This window comes from Rhinoderma darwinii (assembly GCF_050947455.1).
Source record: "Rhinoderma darwinii isolate aRhiDar2 chromosome 3 unlocalized genomic scaffold, aRhiDar2.hap1 SUPER_3_unloc_8, whole genome shotgun sequence".
Classification (NCBI taxonomy): domain Eukaryota; kingdom Metazoa; phylum Chordata; class Amphibia; order Anura; family Rhinodermatidae; genus Rhinoderma; species Rhinoderma darwinii.
In genome coordinates, this window is record NW_027461751.1 from 347,396 (window position 1) to 368,371 (window position 20,976).

At 42.8% G+C, this 20,976-nt stretch overlaps 1 protein-coding gene across 2 annotated transcripts in view; it reads left to right on the top strand.

Annotated features, from left to right (window-relative positions):
- Positions 1-20,183, top strand: part of EPO (erythropoietin) — a 41,219-nt gene extending 21,036 nt beyond the window's left edge. For both annotated transcript variants that reach the window (XM_075847415.1, XM_075847416.1), the window contains exons 2-5: positions 9,531-9,652; positions 11,862-11,936; positions 16,430-16,594; positions 19,712-20,183. In XM_075847415.1, coding sequence (XP_075703530.1) covers positions 9,531-9,652; positions 11,862-11,936; positions 16,430-16,594; positions 19,712-19,855 — 506 coding nt within the window. In that variant the 3' untranslated portion in view covers positions 19,856-20,183. The remainder of the gene's footprint in view (positions 1-9,530; positions 9,653-11,861; positions 11,937-16,429; positions 16,595-19,711) is intronic.
- Positions 20,184-20,976: the final 793 nt, after the last annotated feature.

The window sequence follows — 20,976 nt, forward strand, 5'->3', positions numbered from 1 at the left end:
TTTCTCATCTAATTCCCTCCCTGCGCCTCATAAAACCATTTGTCGACTGCATGACTCAAATGTTTGGATTGTGGATATATTTGGTGTCAGTAATTTGAGAAGATATGTGTTAAAGACATAGGCATAAGTGACATGTACAGAACTGTGCACAAGTTTTAAGCAGTTGTGGAAAAATGCAGCAAAGTAAGAATGGTTTCAAAAATAGAAGCGTTAATCTTTTTTTTATCAATTACCAAAATACAAAGTGAATGAACAGAAGATAAATCTAAATCAAACCAATATTTGGTGTGACCCCCCTTTGCCTTCAAAACAGCATCAATTCTTCTAGGTACTTGCGCACAGTTTTTGAAGGAACTCGGCCGGGAGATTGTTCTAAACATCTTGGAGAACTAAGCACAGATCTTCTGTGGATGTCGCTTCCTTCAATCCTTCTGTCTCTTTATATAATCCCAGACAGACTCCATGATGTTGAGAACAGGGCTGTTAATCGATCTCTGATCCAGTAGTAAAGCCGACTATTGGTACGGCAGGGAGATTAAGTCGCAATGACAATAACCCATCTATGATGCAACAAAAAGTATGTCACAAGTGTTATTACAGAAACTTCCACAAGGGGCGTAAGCAACGCCTCACAACGAGAGGCCCATTCTCTTACACTGGTGGTAATGCAGCAATGGCGGCTCAACAGAACTTTCAGGAAAGAGTTTTGAACTCCTCCCCCATACAGGGGAAGCATCCTGTTTAGCTGAAGTCCATTTTTTTCTCTGGCTGTTTTCTCTCTCTTTTGCGGATACCGTTCCTGGGAACTCCACCCGCCGTATGATTTAGTTGCTCCCTGGCAACTCCATCTGCCATTTCCAAGTGGTGAGGCCATCATGCCATCCAACGGGCAAGGCAAGCAGCATCTCTGTATACAGTTTATAAGGCTATCCTCTGGAAAAGACAAAGACCGGTTGGTCTATGTTGCAAGTGATGTATGGTCTGCAGGCTCAAGTATTTCTGGATATTTATATACTCCCCTCACCTGACAATGTAAATATGTGAAAAGGCATTGGAGCAGACATCCCCTGATTTATGTCAAATGCAGACAGCAGATCTGATGGGTGTCATCAGAAGGGGTCTCTTCCCTGGAACGTATCCAGCTATGCAGGGTGTTCAGTCCTCCCGGTAGGATAAATAAATGATAAGTAGTAAAGCCCTTTTCCCTGATCTATGTCTTCTATTCTACGTCCATATTTTAGGTTTACATGCCCTATAAAGAATGTCAATTACTAGTCATTGTAAGAAACAAACTCAATATGTAGAGTAATGAGGAACAATATTTCGATATTCAGTGGAATGAGATCACTACCACACACCTTGCCCGGTTTACGGTTTACGACCTCGGCTCCTACCGACGACTACATCCGGTTACGAAGCAACAGGTTACCACCTTCACTGCTGCTTCAACTCCCGTCTACCACCGTGGCCTTGCTGGTTCAGGCCACTACTTTCCTCCTCTATGGTACAATTCTTTCCTGGCTCTTGTTCTTGAGTGTTGCTGTTGACTTTTGTGTTTGATCCTGATCTCGACCTTATTCCTGACCACGTGTCCTTCGGATTGTCTGCCTGATGACCTTCTCCTGGCTCTGACCCTTAGCTAAGTTTCTGACTACACTTCCATCTCATCCTCTGGCCTGTCGCATCCTGATTATTCTCCTCTTGACGACACTTGACTCAATTCCTGACTACGCTACTACTTCATCAGCGCTACTGCTACCAATCCGCAACTATTGGGGATTGTGCTATTCTGGGGACCGCAGCCTGAGGATGTTCCTGCAGCAAAATCTATACCTACTTGCGGGGGACAAGGGTGAAAACCCGAGGATCCCTTAAAGTCCACACCACAGTTTAGCCAGAGCCAAACGGTTTACGGCTTAGAGAATCCACATTTACCTTAACAGTCGCTATCTGTAGAATGGCCTTGATCCTCATGCGTAGGTTTCAGGTTTCAACATCTCAGTTCACAGACACTGAGAGTTCGCAAAGCTTTGTTGTCTTATCTTCCTTCAGGAAAACTGTGAACTCCCAGCTTTCTGGGGGGGGGGGGGGCAGCACTGGATTACTATTATTAGGGGTTAAACAGACTTTCATCTCCACAGTGCAGCTGGAAACATTGCCTCACATACGTGATTTACCAATTCCCCCAGAAGTTATCAGTTCCAAAAATATTTTTATATTTTTAGATAAATTATTATAAAAAGTAACAAATTATTATTTTGTGACAATAAACAGAAAATGAGTGGCAATCGAAGCTTCTATTCTCAAGATCGACTTATGGCTGGATCTTAAAAAGCATGAAAAACCTGACGGTATCTATAAAAAAAACAAATCAATATTAAAAGTAACTTGTAAGACATCAAACGACTTCATTTTCCCAAGAGTTCTTTCCAACTTTTCTCTAGGGCATTAGTTGAGGACCATTCCTTAGAAATCCCGTGCGACAACTGATCTGATTTTAAAATTTGTAAATCATTTTTATACCGATCCTAAAAAACTAAATTCACGTCAGCCAAAAAAGAATTGTATTTGTGATGCAAGAAAATTGTAACTTTGGCAAAGAGAGTCCTCCGGGATGCATAAAACAAATGTGTTTAATACCTCATATAAATTTAACAATATCTCAATAGTTTTAAAGGATTTTTGAAATATCCAAGTCGGACAGGCACAAAAAACAGTAAAAAATTTTTGGCAAAATAACCATCTCTACCAAGCAAGCTCTGTCTACCCTGGAAAGAGGCACTTACGCCGACATTAACTCAAGTTCTCCGGAATAAAGGCGCAAAATTTGAAGCAAATAAATCTACAGGATTTTTTGAAAATTGCACACCCAAATATACAAAGTTATCTCGAATCGAATCCCCAGTCCTAGCGATATCCTCCTCGAGAAGCAATATTGGGCCCGTGCTTTTTTACTATGAATTTTGATAATAAAGCAATATATACGTTTCAATATTATTTCTTTCCAGCTTGAGCGCTTGGCTTCGTTGCCCAAAATACCTTCCTGTGGCATCGTATGAGTATGACTAATCGTGCACTTAGATTTTCTCCGTAGTACAGTTGCGGGATTTATGCCATCCTCTGTTTTTCGTGTTTTTATTACATTACGTACAGTCCAGGTTAGGATGATGCAGTGAGATGGCCACCCTTGAGTCCGCATGGGGATTTAATAATTGTGTCACTGGTTTGCAGACAGAAGATATCTATGTTCTGCAGGCTGTCACAGTCTTCTGCAGGACATGCTGTTGAGGGACTGTCTGCTGCTGCTGGATTTATTGATGCTGGATGCCAGAGGGACTGCTAATGTGTATTTGGCTGTATATGGGTGCATGTTGGGTGTTTATGGCTATATATATATATATATATATATATATATATATATATATATATATATATATATAGGGTGTATAATGGCTATATATAATTTGTGTATGGCTGTATATAAGGTGTTTATGGCTGTATGTGGAGTATATATAGCTGTATATGGGGTGTATATGGCTATTCATGATGGTGGTATAAGAGGAGCATTGTATGGTGATAGTATTAGAAAGTAATTCATGATGGTGGTATAAGAGGAGCATTGTATGGCGGCAGTATTAGATAGTGATTCATGAGGGTGCTATAAGAAGAGCATTGTATTGAGGTAGTATTAGAAAGTAATTCATGATGGTGATATAAGAGGAGCATTGTATGGCGGTAGTATTAGAAAGTAATTCATGATGGTGATATAAGAGGAGCATTGTATGGCGGTAGTATTAGAAAGTAATTCATGATGGTGATATAAGAGGAGCATTGTATGGCGGTAGTATTAGAAAGTAATGCATGATGGTGCTATAAGAGGAGCATTGTATGACGGTAGTATTAGAAAGTAATTCATGATGGTGGTATAAGAGGAGCATTGTATAGCGGAAGGGTTAGAAAGTAATTCATGATGGTGATATAAGAGGAGCATTGTATGACGGTAGTATTAGAAAGTAATTCATGATGGTGATATAAGAGGAGCATTGTATGGCGGTAGGGTTAGAAAGTAATTCATGATGGTGATATAAGAGGAGCATTGTATGACGGTAGTATTAGAAAGTAATTCATGATGGTGGTATAAGAGGAGCATTGTATGGCGGTAGTATTAGAAAGTAATTCAGGATGGTGATATAAGAGGAGCATTGTATGGCGGTAGTATTAAATAGTAATTCAGGATGGTGGTATAAGAAGAGCATTGTATTGAGGTAGTATTAGAAAGTAATTCATGATGGTGGTATAAGAGGAGCATTGTATGGCGGTAGGGTTAGAAAGTAATTCATAATGGTGCTATAAGAGGAGCATTGTATGACGGTAGTATTAGAAAGTAATTCATGATGGTGATATAAGAGGAGCATTGTATGGCGGTAGGGTTAGAAAGTAATTCATGATGGTGATATAAGAGGAGCATTGTATGGCGGTAGGGTTAGAAAGTAATTCATGATGGTGATATAAGAGGAGCATTGTATGACGGTAGTATTAAATAGTAATTCATGATGGTGGTATAAGAGGAGCATTGTATGGCGGCAGTATTAGAAAGTAATTCATGATGGTGGTATAAAAGAAGAATTGTATGGCGGTAGTATTAGTAAGTAATTCATAAGGGTGGTATAAGAGGAGCATTGTATGGCAGTAGTATTAGAAAGTAATTCATGATGGGGATATAAAAGGAGCATTGTATGGCGGTAGTGTTAGAAAGTAATTCATGATGGTGCTATAAGAGGAGCATTGTATGGCGGTAGTATTAGAAAGTAATTCATGATGGTGCTATAAGAGGAGCATTGTATGGCGGTAGTATTAGAAAGTAATTCATGATGGTGCTATAAGAGGAGCATTGTATGGCGGTAGTATTAGAAAGTAATTCATGATGGTGATATAAGAGGAGCATTGTATGGCGGTAGTATTAGAAAGTAATTCATGATGGTGCTATAAGAGGAGCATTGTATGGCGGTAGTATTAGAAAGTAATTCATAAGGGTGGTATAAGAGGAGCATTGTATGGCGGTAGTATTAGAAAGTAATTCATGATCGTGATATAAGAGGAGTATTGTATGGCGGTAGCATTAGAAATTAATTCATGATGGTGCTATAAGAGGAGCATTGTATGGCGGTAGTATTAGAAAGTAATTCATGATGGTGCTATTAGAGGAGCATTGTATGACGGTAGTATTAAATAGTAATTCAGGATGGTGGTATAAGAAGAGCATTGTATGGCGGTAGTATTAGAAAGTAATTCATGATGGTGCTATAAGAGGAGCATTGTATGGCGGTAGTATTAGAAAGTAATTCATGATGGTGATATAAGAGGAGCATTGTATGGCGGTAGTATTAGAAAGTAATTCATGATGGTGATATAAGAGGAGCATTGTATGGCGGTAGTATTAGAAAGTAATTCATGATGGTGATATAAGAGGAGCATTGTATGGCGGTAGTATTAGAAAGTAATTCATGATGGTGCTATAAGAGGAGCATTGTATGGCGCACTACATTGCCCACTGTGCGGTGGTATGGTTTTGGAATTGGAGTGCAAATACTATCTACGCGCGGTCCTGTCTTTTTCCTTGGTTTATGTACATGTTACATTATTATCTCTTTGTATTTTTATTAAATGTACTACAACTAATTTAGCAACAAGAAATAAACTTTTTGTATGCAAAATCAAATGAATCTGTGTGCATTTTTGGAATGTAATGTGGTCATTCGTTTTTTATGAGACAGGGGCTTTATTTTCGATAAGTGGAGGGTTTATGCGGAAATTGGATGTCATAAAACTGACCAAGAAAGGTTCTTCTGAAATAGACATACCTTTAAGGTGACCATAGATGATCAGCGAGACATCTTCCTACTCTGAGACCCGCAATGATCACCCTGATCAGAAAGTATCTGTGTGTAATGTTCACACAAGTCCTTCTAATCCCCCATCCCATGCTCAGCTTGGTTTTATTCTCTTGGTGTAATTGGACTAAAAAAATTGGCAGTGTATGACACACCGACCGTTAGTGTAGTTAAAAACATACAGCGGACTCCTAGTTATATATGAGTCCCCTCGGCGGTGATTAACGGGAGGCTATGTAGAGATAGCCGTCAATCACTGGGAGGAGGATGGGGGCAGGTGAGTAAAGGTGGGGGAGCGGCGCTCTTCTCCTGAATACACCGGACTCATAACTAGAAGTCCATTTTGGCTAATATGGGAATGGACAGATCCACGATAAAGGGCGATAAATGTCCTACAATGTCTAAATTTTAGTTTTTGCATATTTTTCCATTGGAAACTTTAAAAAAAGTTGAAGTTCATCTTAGAAATTTCGAGTCGACATCCGGCCACAGGGTGGACCTCGATATCTGAAGAGTGCAGCAGGTGTTTGCCCTGTCTCCGGGTATCAGGAAAAATTGTGAAGCCCTCTTGAGAATTATATTAGCACCTCTTATTCGACTCCCAGATCTCTGTATCCCAACTTCTTACTTGTACAATGAAATAAGATACCGTTGTCCTTCAGAAACGTGTGATAAATAGATTGAAGAAAGTGCGACAAATGGTCGGAGCAAGTAAAGTCATAGCTCATTATAATGCTGACTCACAGCTCTGGATGACAGGATGCACCGCGTAATATGTTGTTTTTACTAGTTCAAGGTCTTGGAAGGTATTGATTCTCCTTGAAGAGATCCGACTGGTGGAGGAAGTCTTTCAGGCAATGCTGCCTGGGAAAATTATGCAAATTAGCTCCCATCCAGAAGAAAGAAAATTCTCTCTAGTGCTACCTATAGATATCTACCCTGCAGGACATTGTCCGACCAATAAACCTAACGACCTATGACAGGGGAGTATAGAGTTGGGCTCACTGGCTGCATGTTACAGCCGACACTTCACTGTAACGGTTGGGATCGGAGATAACTCTGATCCTGGCCGTTTAACCAATTATATGCCGCGGTCCATAGAAACTGCGGCATCTAAGCCATTAAAAAGAGGGGGCCCCTCTATCACCCCATTGCCTCGATCCTATGGTACAAACGGTCCTCATGGTAGTGAAGGCCCCTAGGTCTGCTATCTTTGTCCTCCTATTAGGCTCTGCCTGCACCGGTAAAAAATACATTACACTGCAATTTATTAGTATTGCAGGGTATTGTACTATCGATCATACGATCGCGTGTTCAATTCCCCTAGTGGCACTAAAAATAATGTAAAAAACAGTTAAATAATGTACATAAAAATAAAAAGTATAATAAATTATTACAAGTATAAAAAAAACGTTTTACCATTTTTCTCCCTAAAGTAAAGTAAAAAATAAACAGAATTTTGCGGCGTCTGTAAATGTCTGAACCATTACAATATAACATTATTTATACTGCACGGTGAATGCTGTAAAGACTTATTTATCTCATCTCATCTGGAGGAAAGCCCTTTACTAAAAATGTTGCACTACTGAGAGACTCTGTCTGATTTGTCAGGGGCAGCGGAGACACAAATCACCATCCACATCAATGTCCACACATATACACAAATAACTGCTACTATCCTAACCAAATATATGTAGATATTCATGAGGATCTACGCAGGTCCTGTCTATTAAACTGAAGCCGCAACCTTCCAGGTATTAAGATTTCATCACAGTTCACCTGACACAAGAAATCTCATTGTGTTATCCTGTGGGAGAGCTCTCCTATAAACCACCACGATCTCATAGATCAGGACATTGATACAAAATAATAGTTGGTTCTTAGACTCTTTTTTTTTTTTTAGAAAAATCTGATTAATAGTGCAGCTGGCACGGTGTGACGGCTGCCAGGCTTCTCCTAGCTTTCTCTGATGGCAGTACCTGGACAATCTGACAGTCCTGTCTGACAGTCTTGTTGCTATGGATACATTGGCTGTTTCTTCTGTCTATGATTACTCAGGTTTAAGTTTAAGGTGATGGGGGTATATGGAGTTATATTACCTGGTGCCCTCCAGTTGTGCCCCTCTGCCATGGATCCATGGATCCACCGCTTTGGGGTCCACTCTGTATTGTCCCAACATATCTGCAGTGCTTCTTAGACTATGGGTCTAAGACAATCCCTTTGTTCTCAGATTGGCCAGAACTGCTCCCCTGAGCAGCTCTTGCCAATCCAGGAACAGTGGGAGTGTCTCAGACCCATAGTCTGCAGATTTGTTGGGACAATACAGAGTGGACCCCAAAGCGGTGAATCCATGGCAGAGGGGCACAACTGGAGGGCACCAGGTAATATAATTCCATATACCCTGTCATATTACAATTTTTGTCGCGGGACCGGGTGGTTGCTTTAAGGTTCTGTCGCTCCCCATACTTTACACTTCAGCTCTGCTTATTTATAATGGTGGTGCTTTGCAGGAGGTCAGTGCATGGAGAGCTGGTTTCCATTAGCGATAAGTCAAAATGACTATTAATAATCAGTGAGAAAAAAAAAGATTATCAGGTTCCTGCCGTACATCGACTGCATGGAGGAGCCACTGGACGTGACCCCCAAAAAATTCTCAGTAATACACATTAGACTGTGTCCACACACTCAAGGCCGGCGTCAGCACCTGGCGAACCCGGGCAAGTGCCGCGGCCCACTGCACGTGGGGGACCCCACTTGTGTGCCAGGTAATGACGCAGCAGTCATGGCTCCTTCAGGAGTGGAATCCATGGCCAGAGCGTTGCCAACGCTCTGACTAGAGATTCCACTCTTAGAGGGAGCCCCTGAGGTGACTGTCCATATATGGACAGTGGCGTCAGTGGCTTCTCCTAGAGAGGAATCCCCGGCCAGAGCGTTGGCAATTCTCTGACTAGGGATTCCACTCCTAGAGGGAGCCCCAAAGGCGCTACCTACAAGGAGTGGGGCTGTGTGGCGCTAACCTACAGAGGGCACAACTTCTATATAGGGGCACAAAGTTTTCTGCCATTTTACTGCTGCCGTGTGTTCCCCCGCAAAGGGGCCAACTAAGTCTGTGTCGCCCAAGAGCCCACATAAACCTGGAGCCGACTCTGCACACACTGGTCAGTTTTTACATGCTACATGTAATACTTTTCGGCGTCTGACACGTGACATCATGTGTCATTTACCGCACATGGACTGTCGTAGTGTCGCTCTATCCTGCATCTTAAGAACGATCACCCCTATAAATATTCCACTGATATCCTAGCAATGTGCTGGGAATTACTGGAAGTTTTTAAGAAATCCGGAAAAGATATAAACAAAAAATGACGCTTTTGCCTAGAAGGAAGGTACTCCCCCCACCCCCAAAGTTATACTTGCCTTGGTCCGCACGTTGCAGAGATCCATGGGGGTCTTCATACGGGCAGTGGTTGTCATGAACTAACATGTCTGCATGAAGACCTAATGGATCGCAGGAACATTGTGGAGCAGGTAAGTATAACTGTGGGGGTGGGCGCCTTAGTAAGCGCCACTGTAATAATGCTATCAGCTTGTTACGCCCCGTATGCCGCTGACTTATATTTCCTCTCTGCTGTTTTCCAGGTTTACTTATCCTGCTACAGATGTTACTTATTGATGTGAGGATTGTTACTTCTCTGCCATTCTGCGACAAATCAGTTCTCGATCGTTACATCAGATTCGCCACTGATCAAGAAAAAGCAATGGTGAGCTGCCGAAGTGTTAATTAAAAAAGCTGTAGATCTGTAGATGTTTCTAGTACAGGTCCTGCGGCCTGAGAGGAGAGTTTACGGGGGATGACATGCAGCATTATAATGGAGGGTTATGATATAAATGTAGCGGGCGTGCTTCTATCATCAGAATCATTATAGGTGTCGTCTGCTCTGGACAAACCCTTTCCATGCATGTGCCCAATCTATTAGGTGGGGTGACTCAGCAACACCCTCCCATTGACTTTAATAGTCACTCAGGGGTAAACAGTTTCCAAAAGTATAAATGTTAAACCAAGTTATTTTCGCCACGCTAAGGCTACGAGTATTGGTCTGCATGTATCCACCAGCCAAGCCTTTATATTACAAGCTCTAATATAAAGTGCTAGGCTAGTAGATATGTGTTGACCACTACTCGTAGCATAAAAACCAGCCTAGATAGTGCCACACTCAGTGACCCTTGTAGATAGTGACTCCTGTAGATAGTGCCAAACACTGCCCCTTGTACATAATGCCAGTTCCCTACTATAGTGTCACAATTCCCATGTAGATAGTGCCACACACGGCCCCCTGTAGATAGTGCCACACACTGCCCCCTGTAGATAGTGCCATACACAGCCCCCTGTAGATAGTGCCACACACGGCCCCCTGTAGATAGTGCCACACACTGCCACTTGTAGATAATGCCACAGTTCCTTATTTTAGACAGTGCCACAATTCCCATGTAGATAGTGCCATACACAGACCCCTGTAGATCGGGCCACACACTGCCCTCTGTAGATATTGCCACACACTGCCCCCTGTAGATATTACCACACACTGCCCACTGTAGGTAGATAGTACCACACACTGCCCACTGTAGATAGTACCACACACTGCCCCCTGTAGATAATACCACACACTGCTCTCTGTAGATATTACCACACACTGCTCCCTGTAGATATTACCACACACTGCCCACTGTAGATAGTACCACACACTGCCCCCTGTAGATATTACCACACTGCCCCTGTAAATAGTGCCACACACTGCCCCTTGTAGATAATACCACACACTGTGCTCTCTGTAGATATTACCACACACACTGCCCCCTGTAGATATTACCACACACTGCTCCCTGTAGATATTTCCACACACTGTTCCCTGTAGATATTACCACACACTGCCCCTGTAAATAGTGCCACACACTGCCTCCTGTAGATAGTGCCACACACTGCCTCTTGTAGATAATGCCAGTTCCCTACTATAGATAGTGCCACAATTGCCTTGTACATAGTGCCATACACTGCCCCCTGTAGATAGTGGTATACACTGCCCCCTGTAGATAGTGCCACACACTGCCCCCTGTAGTGCTGCACACTGCCCCCTGTAGATAGTGCCACAGTGCCACGGTATATAACGCTACAAATGTAGATAGTGCCACAGTGCACTGCTGGCCACAACTTGCACATACCTGTTACCGTCCCTAATCCATCCCCGGACAATGCAGCCCTGGCCTCTTCCGACTAAGCCTGCTCCAGCGGAACAACGCAAATGGCAGTGAAGGTAACTAATAGCTCCCTTGCCTCGCCAGCAGTGTCAATTGTATCCGTGTCCTAAGGACGTGGATACAAATTAGTCCAATTATATGACAGCACCTCCTGGCCCGCGATGCATGGGGGTTTCCATGCAACAACCCCCCCCCCCCGGCATGCGCCACTGACAGTGTAATGCTTCACGATCTCTGCTGATGGCTGGGATCTTATGTTACCCGATCAGCCGGAACTCCCATGCTAAATTCTTCTTCTCTTGATATCTTCAATGCTGCAGCCATGGAAATATTGTGCTTGCTCTGGGGTTGCCATAGTAGCGTCATCATACAACACAACCAACAAGGCCATACAGTGTTAGTCTGTTGTCACGACTATGGCAGCCCCAGAGCAAGCACAACATTTCTACAACACAAGAAGATATTACAGAACAGGATTATTTAAGCAGTTGTCCTGTCAGGAAAACCTCTGTCTATATATCCTACGAGAAGGCATCAGGGCCACCCTCTATGAGACGGAGCAGAGGACTGCTACCAAGTGGACTTGGGCCATTTGCCTCTGCAGGAGAAATGCCCGGCTGGCTCGCTGGCCAACACCAGGTTCCTATCTCATTGTTACTGTCTTTAAATATACATGTAAGTTCACTGTTACAGGCTCATCCTTGTTCTCCTATATAGGATGTTCCATGCCAGTTCTCCGAGAACGTCACCCTACCACAACCAAGCCTGAATGCGGAATGGCGTAGCCTCCAGGTAAGAGACTCCATTACCTTGATCATATATGCAGCCTGTGCCGACGCAGGGATTCACCATATTAAAATAAAACAAGACTACAGCACTTCCTACTAGTTTGCATGTAAAGGGCGACATAAATTATTCCCATGGCTTACAGTTCTCCAATGAAATTGCTGAGGGTGGTGACCAGGAATGACCATTTTACTCTTGGTTAATTGGTCGTTGGAGACCAAGAGGCTCTTAATTCTGAACATAGGGTCCTCAGATGTTTATATCCACCTCTGGCAGCATCACTGCGTAAATATGTAACATTATTGCCCTGAACTCTAGAGCTGCACTCACAATTCTGCGGATTTCAGAGTTGAAATCTCCCAGTTTGTTCAGTGTCTTCCCAGAGAGTGCTCTGATTATTGTACAGTCATCTTCAGGTTGAAAAACTAACAGCCCCTATACATTATAGGAGTTTAGCTGAGTGGTTAGAGGGTTTGCATAACAAAAAGTGCGCTGACAGTTCAAAAACCCAACTAGCAAAATTAAAAATGAATAATAAGTGTCCAAAACTGCGCCATAAGGGCTGTGGAAATGGCATAGCTAAATATACCTCTAAGGAGAAAGTGGCCAGTCATTCGACTGTGAGCTGAAGTCTATTTGAGTTGGGCAGAAAAACAATGATGTTTCGTTGATGATGAATACCTGTCTTTATACTTCAACTCATCAGGCCATGAACACAGTGAATCCACCAGCAGAATAGTGAGTGCAGCTCTGGAGTATAATACAGGATATAACTCAGGATCAGTACAGGATAAGTAATATAATGTATGTACACAGTGACTCCACCAGCAGAATAGTGAGTGCAGCTCTGGAGTATAATACAGGATATAACTCAGGATCAGTACAGGATAAGTAATGTATGTACACAGTGACTCCACCAGCAGAATAGTGAGTGCAGCTTTGGAGTATAATACAGGATGTAACTTCGGATCAGTACAGGATAAGTCATGTTTGTACACAGTGACTCCACCAGCAGAATAGTGAGTGCAGCTCTGGAGTATAATACAGGATATAACTCAGGATCAGTACAGGTTAAGTAATGTAATGTATGTACACAGTGACTCCACCAGCAGAATAGTGAGTGCAGCACTGGATTATAATACAGGATATTACTCAGTATCAGTACAGGATAAGTAATGTAATGTATGTACACAGTGACTCCACCAGCAGAATAGTGAGTACAGCTCTGGAGTATAATGCAGGATGTAACTCAGCATCAGTACAGGATCAGTAATGTAATGTATGTACACAGTGACTCCATAAGCAGAATAGTGAGTGCAGCTCTGGAGTATAATACAGAATGTAACTCAGGATCAGTACAGGATAAGTAATGCAATGTATGTACACAGTGACTCCACCAGCAGAATAGTGAGTGCAGCTCTGGAGTATAATACAGGATGTAACTCAGGATCAGTACAGGATAAGTATTGTAATGTATGTACACAGTGACTCCACCAGCAGAATAGTGAGTGCAGCTCTGGAGTATAATACAGGATATAACTCAGGATCAGTACAGGAAAAGTAATGTAATGTATGAACACAGTGACTCCACCAGCAGAATAGTGAGTGCAGCTCTGGAGTATAATACAGGATGTAACTTCGGATCAGTACAGGATAAGTAATGTATGTACACAGTGACTCAAACAGCAGAATAGTGAGTACAGCTCTTGAGTATAATACAGGATGTAACTCAGGATCAGAACAGGATAAGTAATGTAATGTATGTACACAGTGACTCCACCAGCAGAATAGTGCGTGCAGCTCTGGAGTATAATACAGGATGTAACTTCGGATCAGTACAGGATAAGTCATGTTATGTATGTACACAGTGACTCCACCAGCAGAATAGTGAGTGCAGCTCTGGACTATAATACAGGATAAGTAATGTAATGTATGTACACAGTGACTGCACCAGCAGAATAGTGAGTGCAGCTCTGGAGTATAATACAGGATGTAGGTCAGGATCAGTACAGGATAAGTAATGTCATGTATGTACACAGTGACACCGCCAGCAGAATAGTGAGTGCAGCTCTGGAATATAATACAGGATATAACTCAGGATTGGTACAAGATAAGGCTAGGTATACAATGCATTTAGGCGTTAAGGTCAGTAGAACTATTTGAAACTTTTTGCTAAATAAAATGTATACATCTTTATGCCTATACAAGTTGCATAGATTTGCTATTACCATTTTTTCTGTATACAGTTGTCTACTACTTTTCCATACAGTTTCTGGAAAGGTATACAGACCTGTACCGGCAGAGGCATAGCTAGGGGTTTAGCACAGGGGGCGAAAAACATCTGAGTGGGCCCAACCCAGTGTGGCCCCCCCACACAGTATAATGACCCCTTAGAGGTCCCCACACAGGATAATGATCCTATAGCTGCCCCCAAAACAGTATAATGCCCCCACAGTGCCTCCCCACACAGTGTAATGCCCCAAAAGTAGCTCCCCACACGGTACAATGCCCTTAAAGCTGCCCTACACAGAATAATGCCCGCACACAGTGTAATGACCCTTTAGTGTCCCCAACACAGCATAATGCCTGTATAGCTGCCCCCACAGTATTATGCCCCATAGCTGCCCCAATACAGTATAATGCCCCCATAGATGCCCTCATACAGTATAATGCCACCGTAAAATACTTACCTATCCCAATTCCCATGACGAGTAGAGGAGATCCCTCTGCTCCTCTGGTCTGTGCCATGTGTGGCACGGACAGGCACGATGACGTCACTACATCGCGCCTGTCTGCACCGAGCCGCTGATGGCCCTGCATTACATAGTGAATTCTGGAAAAAGTAGCCATCAGCTCCATCCTGCAACATTGAATTCAACTGTATTTCCCCCATCGTGTCCCCCACACAGTATCATGCCTCCTTAGTGCCCCCACATTATATTACCCCTATAGTGCCTCCATACAGTATTATGCCCCCATAGTATTATGCCCCCACAGTGCATCCCCACACTGTATAATGCTCCATTGTACCTCCCTACAGTATAATGCCCCATAGCGCCTCCTCATAGTATAATGTCCCATAATGCCCACCATACACAGTATAATGCCCCATAGTGCCACCCTTCAGTCTAATGCCCCCACAAATTATAAATCACCTACACAGTATAAAGCCCCTATAGTGCACCTACACAATACTATGCCCCCATAGTGCCTCTCCACAGTATAATGCCCCCAGTTTCCCCACACAGTATCATGCCCCCATAGTGCCCGCACACAGTATAATGACCCATAACTCCCCCTACACAGTCTAATGCCCCATAGTGCCTCCCCATACAGGATAATGCCCCCATAGATTCCCCACAGTATTATGGTCCTTAGTGTCCCCACACAGTATAATGCCCCCATAGGTTTCCTCACACAGTATAATGTCCCCATAGCTGCCCATCACAGTTTAATGCTCCTATAGCTGCCCCTAACACAGTATAATGCCCCATAGCTTCCCCCCACCCAGTATAATGCTCCTATAGCTGCCCCCCACACAGTATAATGCTCCTATAGCTGCCCCCACCCAGTATAATGCTTTTATAGTGCCTAATAAAAATAATAAAATAAATAACTCACCAAAGCCCGTTCCCACGAGTGGTGAAGATCTCTCTGCCAGTCTCCTCGGGGCTGTGCTGTGTGTTGCTTGGCGCAAGCAGGTGTGATGACGTCACTGCATTGCGCTTGTCTGCGACAAGCCGCTCACAGCTGGCGTTACATAGTAAATGGTGGAACAGGGATCTTATGGCTCCCTGCTCCACCAGTAGGTTCAAATGTATCTGCGTCCTGAGGATGCAGATACAGTTCAAGCCGGGACATGCCTCCAGGACGGTTGGGTGGTATGCATACTGACAACATACTGATGACATACTGACGACATACTGATGACATACTGATGCTATATCGTCCATGATACGCCCATATTGCGGATCCGTATTACTGACATTTACAAATAGTATCGTGTGAAACTGGCCTAAGTGGAAAAAAGCAATTACCCTGGGAGAAAATAAATGTTGATGACCACAATGGAGTCACTTCCTCTGATGACAGTGACATGGTGACAGGAAAGGCTTTGACGTAGCCAAACAGCTCATCACAATAAAACAAGGCAGGAAAATACGCTGCTACATAGTGCAGGATCCTCTGGTGGCATCTGTCCTTATATATTTATAGGCTTACAGTTAACTCAAGTAGGGCAAATCTAGGCCACCCCATTGGGTTAATGTCATGAGCTATGGATAGTGACATCACCCCCATAACTAGATCACAAAGAGGCCTCCAGCACCCTGCCATGCCTGATATTTTGGGATTCCTAATCTAAATCAGCATTACCTAACTCCAAAATTTATTTTCCGGCCAACACCTAGCGAAGCTACTATGACAATATCTGTACCATCCACTTTATATAAAAATGATGGCAGTCATAAAACTACCAGGATGCCGTTGTCTCCTTACAGACGTCTCAGCAGGAGGCCGAGATACAACGTGGATTTACACTACTTCTCGATTCTGTTCCGAAAGTGGCGGCGTTCGTGTCGCAGTGCAAGTTAGAAGTATCATTACAGAAGTTCTCCAGCAACATCCGGACAATGAACAACATCCTGCAAAGAGTCAATCAGAAGGTGAGGGAAAACTTTTCTGCTTTTCGAGGGATTTCCTATAATGCATATTATTTACTGGTACAAGGTCTATAACATAATACAGATACCTGAACACATGTCTAAGAGCACACAGGACGCCACACGTCATCGGTTATACATAGCAGGCGGAATCTGACTCTTAGGAAGGATTCACATAGTTTCAGTGAGATTTTGGGTCAGTTTTCGCTACTGAAAATTTTACCAAAATTGACAGATGATAAATTGACGATTCTACGCCTCTAATCTGAAATGGGGGGGTGTGGGTGTTTTATGGGAACTAGTAGATGTTAGAGCTTCTTATAGTGAAAGACGTTTGTCTGGTGACAGATCCTAGAAAGGAGCATATCGATTCTACACAAATCAAATTCGTTACGAATTTCCTAAAAGTTTTTGATTTTTGCAAACTCAAAACTTTTAGAGATTTTAGACATTTTACGGATGGGAAAAAAACAAGACAACAGAGAAGAAGGATCCCATGACCTCGGGTGGTGGCCCGGCAGGCTTCCTCGTAATGCCTTGCAGGCAGCCCTACCGATCATGAGAGGTATAGGTGTGAGTCACTGATGATTCGGTGGATGACAGTCACATAAGTCATAGCGACTGCAAACAGCCCAACCAGGAAATGCTGCTGCTTTATGAGGATGCAGAGATTAGAGAGGATGTTAGACAGAGAGTGAGAGGAGAGAGAGGATGTCAGATAGAGAGTGAGAGAAAAAGGAGAGAGGGGATGTCAGACAGAGAGTGAGAGAGGAGAGAGAGGATGTCAGACAGAGAGTAAGAGAGGAGAGAGAGAGGATGTCAGACAGAGAGTGAGAGAGGAGAGAGAGGATGTCAGAAAGAGAGTGAGAGAGGATGTCAGACAGAGAGTGAAAGATAGTAAAACACAGATAATACATAGATAGTGGATTCGTGTCAGTGAGTGTGTTTTTAATAAAGAAAAGAGAATAGATAATACGATTTACAACAATTTGATTTTTTAGAGAAAAATAAGAGCCAGTCAGTGTCAGTGTGTTAGTTAGACAGGCAGCTGTGAGTGAGTGCTGCTGCAGCTATTCAATTCTTACATTAAAGGCTATGTACACCTTTGAAAGGCAATTGATTTATTATTTTTATTAATAAAAAGGTCAGTCAGTGTGATAAGTGCAACTTTCTAAATAGTTTTTAGTTAAAAATATTTTTACTTTTTGAGATACAGCTGCTTTGTATTCTCTATACAGAGCAGCTGTATCGTTCGGCATGGTCTGAACCCGTCAGTCCCGCAGACCTGACGAGTATCAGTGTCAGCAGGTCCCGCGTGTCAGAGATCCACCTGTAATCTATCACATCTAAGTTATGAACTGTCAGAGACACGCAGAACCGGCTGTCACAGAACCCGTCAGTCCGCGGACCTGATAGGAGCCGGATTTAGCGAAAGATACATCTGCTCTGTATAGAGAAAACACAGCAGCTGTATCTCAAAAAGTAAAACAAATTTGTAATAAAAGCTATTTAGAAAGTTGCACTAATCACACCGACTAATCTTTTTATTTAATTGTTTTTTAATTAATTCCCTTTCAAAGGTTTGCATAGCCTTAAAGAGGCTCTGTCACCAGATTTTCAAACCCTTATCTCGAATTGCAGCAGATCGGCGCTGCAATGTAGATTACAGTAACGTTTTGTTTTTTTTTAAAAACGAGCATTTTTGGCCAAATTATGAGCATTTTTATATTTATGCAAATGAGCCTTTCTTAAAGGGAATGTGTTGCCAGCAAAACATTTTTTTTTTTTTTTTAGTTAAACAATTAGTGTATAGGTGATTAAACATTGTTCTAATTTTATTTATTTTTTTCACGAGTCAGGAAATATTATAAATTGGATTCAATTTATAATATTTCCCAGCACTGGTCACTAGATGGAGCCAGTCCCAAAATTGCAGCATTGCATGTGGTAAAGCAACCACATTGCTTTATGCTGCAAAATTGGGTAAAAATCCCTCGCTCTAGTGAGCTCTCAGAATCCCCCCCTCCTTTACCCTGGCTAGTGCTGGGAGAAACGAGGGGTTTGAACGGTCTAACCTCCTACACTGTGTGTCGCCATTTTTTGAGCTAACACACAGTGTAGTAGGTTTACATACAGTAGTAAACACACACTGAAACACGAACATACATAGAAATAACTTACCTGCTCCAGTCGCCGCCGCTCCCTCCGGTCCATCCGCTCCGTCTGCTGCCGCTGCTCCATGTGCACAAGTCCGGAAACCGCGACCGGAAGTAGTAATCTTACTGTCCGGCTGCGACTTCCGGTCCACAGGAAAATGGCGCCGGACGGCGCGCATTTCAAATTGAACTGTGTGGGAGCGGCGCATGCGCCGTTCCCACATAGCGGCGTACATGATAGTGGATGGAACGGGCCCCGTTCGCAGTCCCTATGGGACTGGAGCTGCCGTATTCCATGTCTGTATGTGTCGTTAATCGACACATACAGAAATGGAAAAAAAAATGGCAGCCCCCATAGGGAAGAAAAAGTGTAAAAATAAAAAAAAAGTAACACACAAACACACAAATTAATCCAAACGTTTTTAATAAAGCACTAACATCTTTAACATATTAAAAAAAATTTTTTGGTGACACTGTTCCTTTAAGTACAACTGGGCGTGTTTAAAGTTAAGTCCAAGTGGGCGTGTATTGTGTGTACATCTGGGCGTTTTTACTTGTTTTACTAGCTGGGCGTTGTGACTAGGAGTGTATGATGCTGACGAATCAGCATCATCCACTTCTCTTCGTCAACACCCAGCTTTTGGAAGTGCACAGACACACAGCGTGTTCTCGAGAGATCACGCTGTGACGTCACTTCCTGCCCCAGGTCCTGCATCGTGTCGGACGAAAGGGTGGATACAGTCCTAGAAGAACTCAGACATTCAGACACGACTTTTTAGGGCTATCGGGGGAACTTTCAATTCGCAACTAATTTTTTCGGACTGAATCGAATCTGATGGCCAATTTTGGACCCAATCCGGCTGTTTCCCTTCCTAGGGTCATATTTCCGTCTTGGATTCTGTATATGTCTCCTACAGAGTTGATTTATGCTCCACTAATCATTTCCCCTTTTATTTTCCTTTAGACTGAAACACAAAATTCGCAGACCGACGTGCAAACTCTCACCGTATCGACGTTACAAGAACTCTACGTTGTTTACAAAAACTTTTTAGTGGGGAAATATAAAACTCTTATATTATCTCTATGCAAAAGCCTTCGACAGAGATGATGCGTGGCCTGGACAGAGGTCACCTCCACTTCACTCCACTCCACAAAGACTGCTAACGGATGCAAGGGTTCCAAACCATGGACGATTGTTAAAGGGATTGTACAGGGTTAGAAGTAACAGCGCCCCCTCCTGTCCATACGTTGTGTCTGGTATTGCAGCTTAGCTCCATTAAAGTGAGCTTCAATACCACACACAATAAGGTGCGTTGCTGTTTTTGGTAGAAAACAGCCATGTTTTTCTAATTCCGGACATCCTCTTTAGGTGTTTGTAGCGTTTGTTTGTCCAAAAGTAGAAATAAGGTCAAAAGGTATGAAGATAGTTTATATTTTATATTAAGTTAAATTGTAAATAGTCCTATAAATATTTATATATGGCTTAAATAAATATATTTTATTGTGCTCCGGTGGTTATTGATGTTGATGTTGACGCTGGTCAGTGCGGTGACCGCCGGATACATTCACCCTCCGATTTGTTATTCACCTTGTTTAAAAAAAAAAAAAAAACAACAACGAAAAATAACAAAAAAAACAAGAAACAGACAATATGTCGTCTCAGGAGAGAATTCCCAGCCGTCCTCATGACGTCGCTCTTTACGTAACCACTTCCCTTTGTGACAGATCTTTCCTCTTATCACTGGCGAAATACTTCCCAGTAAACGTATAGAAAGCGTGGAATAGGCAGCACTCCTAATGAAACCATCACAACTACGTCAACTAATTAACTGCTGATAACAGAGGACAATAAACTCCACACTACATCTCAAGAAGTTCCGGCAGCGCAGACCGCAACATCCTGAAAACATTTTAGAGCCGTGAATCAAAGCCCTTCATGTCCTTATATGTGTTCATATAATCTACAGCCCTGATTCTAATGTCTGCATACTCATTGACAGTATGGGGAGGGCGGCAATGGCTTTATTCTTCACCATTCAGGTTTGTGAACATTTAGGATAACATTAACCAGAAATCAAAGTCCATATTCACCGCTGAACCACACTTCAAAGTGTATATAATCTCTATAAAAAGCAAAGTCACTGTGTACATACATTACTTATCCTGTACTGATCCTGAGTTACATCCTGTATTAGGGCATGACCACACATGGCGGAATTCCTCCGCAAC